Here is an 8,867-nt window from a genome sequence, read left to right as displayed (position 1 = left end):
TTCAGATGGTCACAACTTTTTAAAATTTTTTTTTAAAATTTTAATTTTTTTTTAACTTTTTAAACAATTTTTGTCTCACAAAGAAGAACATTGTAAAGGCCGAAACAGAAATTTTAATATTTCTTGATGGGGGGAGGGGTTCATTGAAAAATGAACCCCTCCCCCCATTTATTTACATTAGTATATATATAAATATACAAAGGTTGACACTGTTACAGTTGCCATATAGGCTTATATGACTCCTTGCTGAGGGAAGTGTTGCGCCTCAGTGATTCATTGAACAGGAAAACAAACATTATATTCTATATTATAAACCAAAGAAAAAAAATTCTTAATTTTTCATTTAATGTTCTTGCACAATTTGTCTACAATGTACATTAATAATGCTTGACCGACATAAAAGCGTGGAGACAGGAGATATTTTTTGGAAAGTGCATTTTTCCAGCATAATTTCATGGTATCATGGAATTTCAGCTTTCATTAAGCGTCTCTGTCTTTTTCTGTGGTGCATTTCTTTGATATAAATAAATTATTTTTCTGTCATGTAGGCTCTTCCACAAATCCTTTTCCAAAGTATAGTCATGGTTGATGTAGAAAACTAAATTGCTTTTAATTTGTTTTTGAAAATAATAGTTGGAGTATTTATTGTAGTCCTCAGTCATGAATCCATATGCACTCACCTGGAAATGACATATTATTAATAAATAAATAGCACATATAAACATTACATTTGGTATATGGGCTTTTATACAATGGCGTTCCCATAGCTGATATTATTCTTAGCCATCATGTAGAGATATATTTTTTGCAGACATAAACATATTGATATCAATATTCCTTCTATGTTTAAAAGGTACATTAATATTAACTTACTGTGTCACATATGTGTAAAGCCAGGAAGAGAGTAAATGCGCCATTGGTTGGTCGAACAACTGGCCAGAATGTAGTGTTTAGATTACTTGACCGTAAAAATCTGTGGAAAAAGACAGGTGTCAAAGGAAGTCCAAACAAATTAGAACTTTTTGTTTATGGATAAATGAGGCACATCATGGACATGTAATGCAGAAACAAAAAAAACAATATCTTGGTTTATACCGTATGTTTGGTTGGTTTTGGACCATGTGTTATCTCTTGGGTGCATGTATCGTCATTCCATGCCTGATTGTTCCTTCACTATTTAGTTTCTATAGAAATTTCTAGTTAGAAAGTTGGGATTTTCTTTTGCTTCAGTCCGATATTAACTTACTGTTGTTTATTCTAATTTTGAGACATTCGGACCTGCATCATTGTACAACAACTGCTAGAAAAAACATGAACCGACTGAGACTCCTTAAAGTTCTCATTTTTTTAACCATAAAATATGTGAAGCCTGACCTGTTTCGAACATATCGGAGGAAATCCTGGTGCAAAACGTAGAAACGACTCTCATTGTACTGCCCTGAATAGTAAGTCCTGGGCCTGGAGAGTTAAAACACAAAAGATGGAGGTTGTTACAGAAGGATGAGATGATTAGTTTTTGGACATATTATGTATTATGCTACATGCAACTAAACAATGAAAAATAGATATTTTTACATTGTTTTCCCAGGACATGAGTGCCTGTCAAATTCCGTACTTGTTTCTACCTCAAACCGACAAGAAACTCTTTGCTTCCTGTTTGCATTGGTCTGTAGATGCTCTGAATACTGGCATTGATATGTTTTATGTATTTTCATGGGTGTTAATATGGCCCCTGAGGAACTTCATAATGAACCTCCATGAATAAAAAAAAAATACAGATACAGTGGCACTACTGAACTTTGGCACCTCTCAATGAAGACTGAGTGTGGATCTGTCTTGCATGCCTTTTCTTAGCTGCATTGTTAAAGTCTCTCCATTGTTGATTCTTATCTTATCTCTTCCTCTGTTCTTCTTCTCACTTCCTCTTGGACAGAGGTGTCCAGCTTTGGTTCTCAAAGGGCTGCAATCCTACAAGTTTTCAATATTTCTATTCTTCCACACACCTGATTAAAATGAAATGTCTCTTTTCAAAAGCTTGTTGTCAAGCACTGACAAATGTTCTTCCATTAGTCTGATTCAGGTGTGTGGCTGCAGGAAAAATCCAAAATCTGCAGGACAGTGGAGCTCGAGTACTGACTCAAGGCATCCCTGCTCTTGGTTTTCTTTGCTGAATCAGCCATGCTGTGAGGTAAAAGTGATTACTGTACTGATATCCAGTTTCTGGCACTTGAAAGAGGACCGTAAAGCAAAACACAGCTGTCATGACATGCTGGGCTGGAATAGATAGTTGTGAGGTATCTCAGCCCCAGAATACTACTGGGAAATGATGGCTTCACAAATGTAACATAATTAATGTCAAAGTACCTTTACAATGACTCAGAAGCATTGAGTTTTAGGTTTGGGAACTTGTGCAAGGTTGCTTTAAAGGTGGAGTATGTAAGATTTTCAATATTTTCCAAATAAATTAACTAAAAAAATAACTACAATCATAATTAGATAGTTTTTTTTAAACATGTAGGTTCCAGTCTGTTCATATTTGATGTGTTATTAAATTACAAGTTTAATTAATGACAAAGACCCTTCTTGAATGTTTTCTGACCAGTAAAAAAAAAAAAAAAAAAAAAAAAAAAGTACTTTTTTCCACCAGTAGGGGGAGTATAAGTCCATTTATTGCAGAGCGGCTTTGAGCTACAACTCACAAGCGATTCCTGCCCTCATTGGGGCTGGCAAGGAGGAGGGGTGAGGGGTCAGTTTTGCTCATTACTGCCAACCTGTGGTCGTTTGTGGAGGTAGCAGTTTTGTGGTTTTGCTCACGACCTGGTGTTTGCCACCTGGTGGTGGAAAGAATCGCCTTGAAATCTTACATACTCTGCCTTTAAGCTGGAGTTCTGTGTTACCTCGTGACTCGTTAAGGGAATACTACACCAGTAGATGACTGTTTAAGCCTTAAAACACATAACTGAGTGTTTACAAAATTATAGAGTAACCCTTCTGATGTGGAATATTTCACTAATACGTTTTCCCTTTACTGGTGACCTGTACAGGGTGTAACCCAGTTCTTGCCCTATGACAGCTGCAACCCTGAACAAGGTGAAGCTGGGATAGAAAATAGATTTATGAAGGGATTTATTTATTTATAAATAAAATGCAAATAAAATTAAAACTCTTGGGGCGATATTTACTCTTTGTTGACATATTTGCCAGCAGAGATCTTCTCTCCTTTGAGAAGACCTTCAAGCCACTGGAAATCCCTCATCCCCTCAGGAATTAGGACATACTTTATACCCTGCCGAAAAGGAGAGGAGAGTGAAAATATTTTAATCATGGAGAAAACAAGCTATACCACTAAGTTGTTGTAGTTTAAGTACCTCATCATGTGGAGCTGATGTGTATCCATACTTCTTGAAGAAATAAGGCGAGGCTGTGATGGAATGGGCTGTGTGAACATATACTGATGTCCGGTTCCCAATGTCTTCCTCATAACCCTGAATGATCGCACCATTCATCCTAATGAGGCAAACAAATCCAAGAAAATGATTTTTCAGACAGTGACCTATGGCAGATTTTTTTTTAGCAAACTCATATAATCCTTATGCCAACTTAGACTGAGATACACCAAACAGTTTCTTTGACTTTTATTTCACCAGGAAGGTTTACTGATTACAAGTATCTACTTGTTTTCAAAGAGAGACAATCATCACATTTACATGCAAACTAAGAATCTGGTCATCATTCAAGTTATCATGTAAACTGATATGCCTAATCAGATAATTGCATTTTTCTGATGACCAGAAATCAGATTAACACAACGACATTTCTTCTCAATATTCTGATGTTTTTGTGCATACCTGTCATGTTTTTGCCACCCTGATCTCCTGGCGCTCATCATTGATTACTCGATCCACCTGCTGGCTTCCTAATTGCCTCTGCTACCTCATTCAGTTCTCCTGGTTTCCTTTTCTCTCACTGCCTACTTAAGCTCCCTCCAATCCCTCCTTTTCTGCCAGATAATAATCAGACCTATGTCTAGTTTTGTTCCAGTGTTCTACGGATTGTTCCTCAGTTGCCGACCCTCTGCTTCATGCCCCTGGATTACCCTACTTGCCTTGCCCTCGACGGACACCGCTACCTTTTGGCTCTTCTGAGCCTTGTCTTTGCCTGGATGAGTATTTTGCCATCCCGTTTACCTCCCAGCTGTTGCCTGGTTTCTTCTGCAGACCACTCCCCTGGACTGATCTTCTGTTCATACTCCTTCACCAATAAACTGGTCATTTGTCCAGAACTCCCTGTGTGTGGCTGAATTACGGATCCTCAGGGTCACTCATTATATATACCCATAAATCTGACCTATTTTATTCTTTCATGTCAGTGCAAGTAAGAAAAAAACAAAAACAAAAAAGCAACAAAAAAACAGAAGAAGGTGAAAATAGCTGGGTGTTTGTGCCTTATGTCCCTACCAGAGGAGTCAAGCAATAAAGTACAAGTACTTTGTTACCTTAAGTAAAAATGTGGAGTATCTATCCTTTTGTGCAGTAATTATGTCATAGACAACTTTCTACTTCTACTCCTCACATTTTTGTACAATTGTCTGTACTTTCTACTCCTTACAATTATATACATATGCACATATACACACGTGTGTGTGTGTGTGTATATATATATATATATATATATATATATATATATGTATATGTGTATATGTCTCCTAATACAAATCTGTTGACCTCACAGATTCCTGCAGCTAAGCTTAATTTACTTATATTCTAACAAAGGTTGTTGATAACATGCCTTTAGAAGTTAGACTCTTTGCAACATTACAATGCTTACAGTCATATCATCCAGGCCATGAAACACATCTTAATGCTCATAAATGGTTCTTTAAAATATTTGCATTGTACTCAACCTGGAAAGTCTTACAATCTAAGCTGAAAACACCAGAGCTCATTGAGTTTCTAATTTAAATTATATATCATTGCGAAATTATTCGTCTTCATGATTCATTGTTAAATTGTATTTTGCAGTTGTATGTTTCCTTTTCATGACACCCGGTGCTGTCCTCTTAGACAGGTCACTCTCAAATTTAATACAGTTAAATAAAAGTTTATTGTCTTGTCATCTGTCCACAGAAAGCAAGTGGAAATAGTTGCTAAAGTTCTTAAAACAACTTCTGAAATGGTTCCTGCAACAGTAATTGTCTCCAGAACAACACTTTATTTGGTGAACTGTAGTCTGTAATATAAACAATATATATTTAAACATCATAGTGTTCTGTTATGCTGTAGCTGCATGATGGTTAACAGTGGTAAATGATATAATGTCTCAGCATTGTTAGAGCTATACTTAGAAATGCAACTGTACACTGAGTCTGGAAAATGTTTTTAGCTGCAGTAACGCATGTAAAGACCATAATTAATTGCTATGAATAGGGAATGAGTAATAGAAAATTGAAAATAAACAAAAACATACAAAGAAACAAAATTCAACCTTGGTTTCATAATAAAACTTTTTTTTTCTTTTTAAACGAAAAAACAAACAAACAAAAAACCTGGCACATAATAATGGTTTCACTGAGCTTAAAAGAAATTTTTTAAACATCTTTATTATGATTTTGTTCCACTCAAATTAATTATATAACACACTAAAATGATTACCTGACCTGATATTGTAAAGATGAATAAAATGGCATTTTTGTTAAGAACAGAAAAAAGATCAAATAATTTTAACATATTTAATTAAAATAAGAATAATGAAAAAATGTAACTTTTTTGCTTACTTCTATGCAACTGTAATTGGTCAAAGTTATTTTTTATTCAGCAAAATTAATGTTGCTATAAATAATATATATATATATATATATATATATATATATAGTAACAATAGATTATCATTGAGTCTACAATTATGTTAATGGTCTCATTTTCATTCAGTGTTTTATTAAGTTGGTTAGTATGTGTAACTGATTTCTTATAGGCTTACCGTGGGGTCAAAGCAAAGCAGTTTTCTTCCAGGGGACTTTGTGGACAACTCTATGTCTTTACTGTCAAAATCAAACCTAAACTTTTCTATTTTAAAAAGCAGAAATACTCTTACTGGAATAGTACATGGATAAGTGTTGCAGCTTGAGAAATAACACACATTACTGAAATTTTGTAATCATTTGAATAAAGATTAAAGTAGTGGTCACACACTTACATCATTCTTGCTTTAAAATACTTGAAATTGTAATTTTGCTACATTCTCCTTTAGCTAATAGGTAAACATACTATTTTTCTGGGCAGCTCTCTTTGGCTCTGCTTGAGACATTTTCCAAGCTGACACCAGCGAAGCATAGTTGACCCAAAACAGCTGTTTTTTTGTTTTTTTTTTTGCTATTTAGACTAAAACTGGTTCAGTTCACTTAGTCCAACAGAGTTAAAAAAAAAAAAAAGTCATAATGACTTGAAAAAGATGTCTCATTTGAAAAAATATCTAATGAATATAGAAATAAAAAATGTGCTATTTCATTAGTAGGCTGTACAGTCATATATTGTCAGAATTGGTGCATGTGTATGCACTTGTCCAAATCACATTCAAATGGGATCACACCCAAGGTTGAATACAATCTCAGCTGGAACAGGCAGTGCTAAGTGTGTTTACCTGTGCATCATGCAAAAATAACAAATGTGTGAAATACAGTCCCCACAATTTATTACAGTTAAGTCTTGGCTTTACAATCTTATTATAGAACAGTCTCAGTAAATAGGATTATTTCTCCCACTGTCTTACCGAAACACGTAATCATGAGCATCAATCTCAGCCCCAAGTTTTGATCCATTGAGGATTCCTGCAGTGCCCACCACAGCACAGTGAACACAGCCATTAGCGGCTGGTGTTGGAAGGAGCAGAGGCTCTTTTGGTTTTGGAATCAGTTTCACTGAAGCCATTACATCTGCAAACAAATGAAAATATGAACAGAAACTCTGTTGTTTTTGTGGTTGCTGTTTAAGCCCAGTAATGTGCTGATAAAATAAAACATAATGTTTGCTAATATCAGCTGAAGCATCTGACTGAATTTCCTTAACAATATCTCAAATTATAATATGAAAACAGAACTACACCTGTTAACTTAAATCTAGAAAGAATTATCAGCCATTTTAGGTTTATAGATCTTTAAAGCAAGTTTCAGCTTGCTGTTTAGCTGTAAATGCTCAAAGTAAAGGTCTTTTCATGTTTATAACAGAATCAGTCATCTGTTTATCAGTTGTTTCAATAATCTATCCACTGCAGATATTCACTATGTTGGGACATCTGAAGAGTAAAGCAATGACTGACTACTGTGCTCTCACTGTTTTATGGCAGGGTAAAAAGATAAACACTGGTTCCATCCAATCTGGTGTTAAGAACAATGTTTCAGCTTATAAAAGAGCCTCGGCAACGTACCTTTCAGTATGTCAGAGTTTCTGATTGTTTAAACAACTCATAAAAGCATATATATATGAAAAAAAACCCATTAATAAACTTGTTTGCATGGAATAACACTGACGTGACATCTTTATTCCTGCCTTTGCGACAGTAATAAGTTTAGTTTAGTAGTAAGTTTAGTTGTTCAAGTTCAGAGTATAAATAAAATGAAAGGAAATGATAACTAAGATAGCATTTTCCACTGTAAATACTTCACTAAAGTATACTGTTTTTTCTTGAATTTGCATCATTAAAATCACTGAAGCATTTATATGTCTCTGGAAAGTATTTGGGACAAATTTACCCTGACAAAAAATGAAATCAAAAGATCCGCTAAACTTGCAACTACAAGGCAAAGTTTGGAAATATCTAAGGAATTAAAATACCGGTCTGCTTCTCATCATTTTCATAAAGCTATAATCAAATATTGACTCAGCAAAAGTCTGCCCCACACACACAAAGAAAGACCTACCACTGTAGTTTAATTCCATAAAACCAAAAGGATTGTTGAAATGTGACAGTCGGTTCCACTCCCTCATGTTAATATTGTCTTTGTGCAGAAACAAACGTATGTTGGGAAGAAAAGTCTTTTGGAAAGCCTCATCCTTTGAGTTCCGCAGAGACTGAGCACAGGTCTGAATATGATAAAAACAAATTTATTTACAAGACAAAACTAAAAGAGAAAATGTTTATGTGGCTACAACTCATTTAATGAAAACTCAGGAAACAAAAGATAGAGATGCACAAAAAGAAGTCATTCAAACCAACTGATTGTAGCTCAAGATGTGAAAAAAATGAATAAAAAACAAAAAGCAAGCAGAAAATCAAACGCTCACAGGTGAATGCAGGGCTTACCTGACCTCACATATGCTCACCACACCCAGAAAGGTTTCACATTTTTTTTGGTTTACTGTCTTAACATACTTACCGTCAGTCTAGGTGGGGCATCTTCCTTATAAACATCTTCAAAATCCCACTGAGGAAGCCTGCTGAAGGATTTATGGGATATAATGGGAATAGGAGTCTCAGCTTGTGGGGATGTTGTAATCAGACCGTTTTTTAGTTTAGTCTCTGAGCTCCTCTGGGTTGTATCAGCATTTTTTGCTTTGTGTGACATGAACAAAACAGAAGGCAGAGTCCAGTTTCCTTTCTCTTGCTCAAAACTGTCCAAAGAGCTGCCTTTTTCTCTGGGCCGGAGGTTTCTTGAAAAGTATTTCCAGCTGCATTTTAAAGCAACAGAAAACTATTAGCAGGATAAATGCCGTGTCCTGAACAAAAAGGAACAAATTTAGAGACTGATATAAAAAAGTTGTAAGTTTGAAACCTTTTCTTTCGGGTTTTTGGTCACAAAATGTATAAAAACACAGCTTACCTGATGCTTTTTGATAAATGTTCCCTTGTCAGAATGAAAAGAAGAATGCTTACTG

The 8,867-nt window shown here is 35.1% G+C and overlaps 1 protein-coding gene across 1 annotated transcript; it reads right to left on the bottom strand.

The window, feature by feature from the left end:
* Window positions 1-470: 470 nt before the first annotated feature.
* On the bottom strand, window positions 471-8,557 carry LOC306771866 (alpha-N-acetylgalactosaminide alpha-2,6-sialyltransferase 1-like; the record flags this gene model as incomplete). Its single annotated transcript, XM_079261188.1, has 8 exons — window positions 471-680; window positions 874-973; window positions 1,375-1,458; window positions 3,183-3,286; window positions 3,369-3,507; window positions 6,766-6,928; window positions 7,913-8,075; window positions 8,369-8,557. 8 exons carry the CDS (start codon window positions 8,555-8,557, stop codon window positions 471-473), a joined length of 1,152 nt encoding a protein of 383 aa, XP_079117314.1.
* Window positions 8,558-8,867: the final 310 nt, after the last annotated feature.

The sequence above is a fragment of the Telmatherina bonti genome (assembly GCF_933228915.1).
Source record: "Telmatherina bonti genome assembly, chromosome: 21".
NCBI lineage: Eukaryota > Metazoa > Chordata > Actinopteri > Atheriniformes > Telmatherinidae > Telmatherina > Telmatherina bonti.
This window is presented reverse-complemented; position numbering and strand designations above follow the sequence as displayed.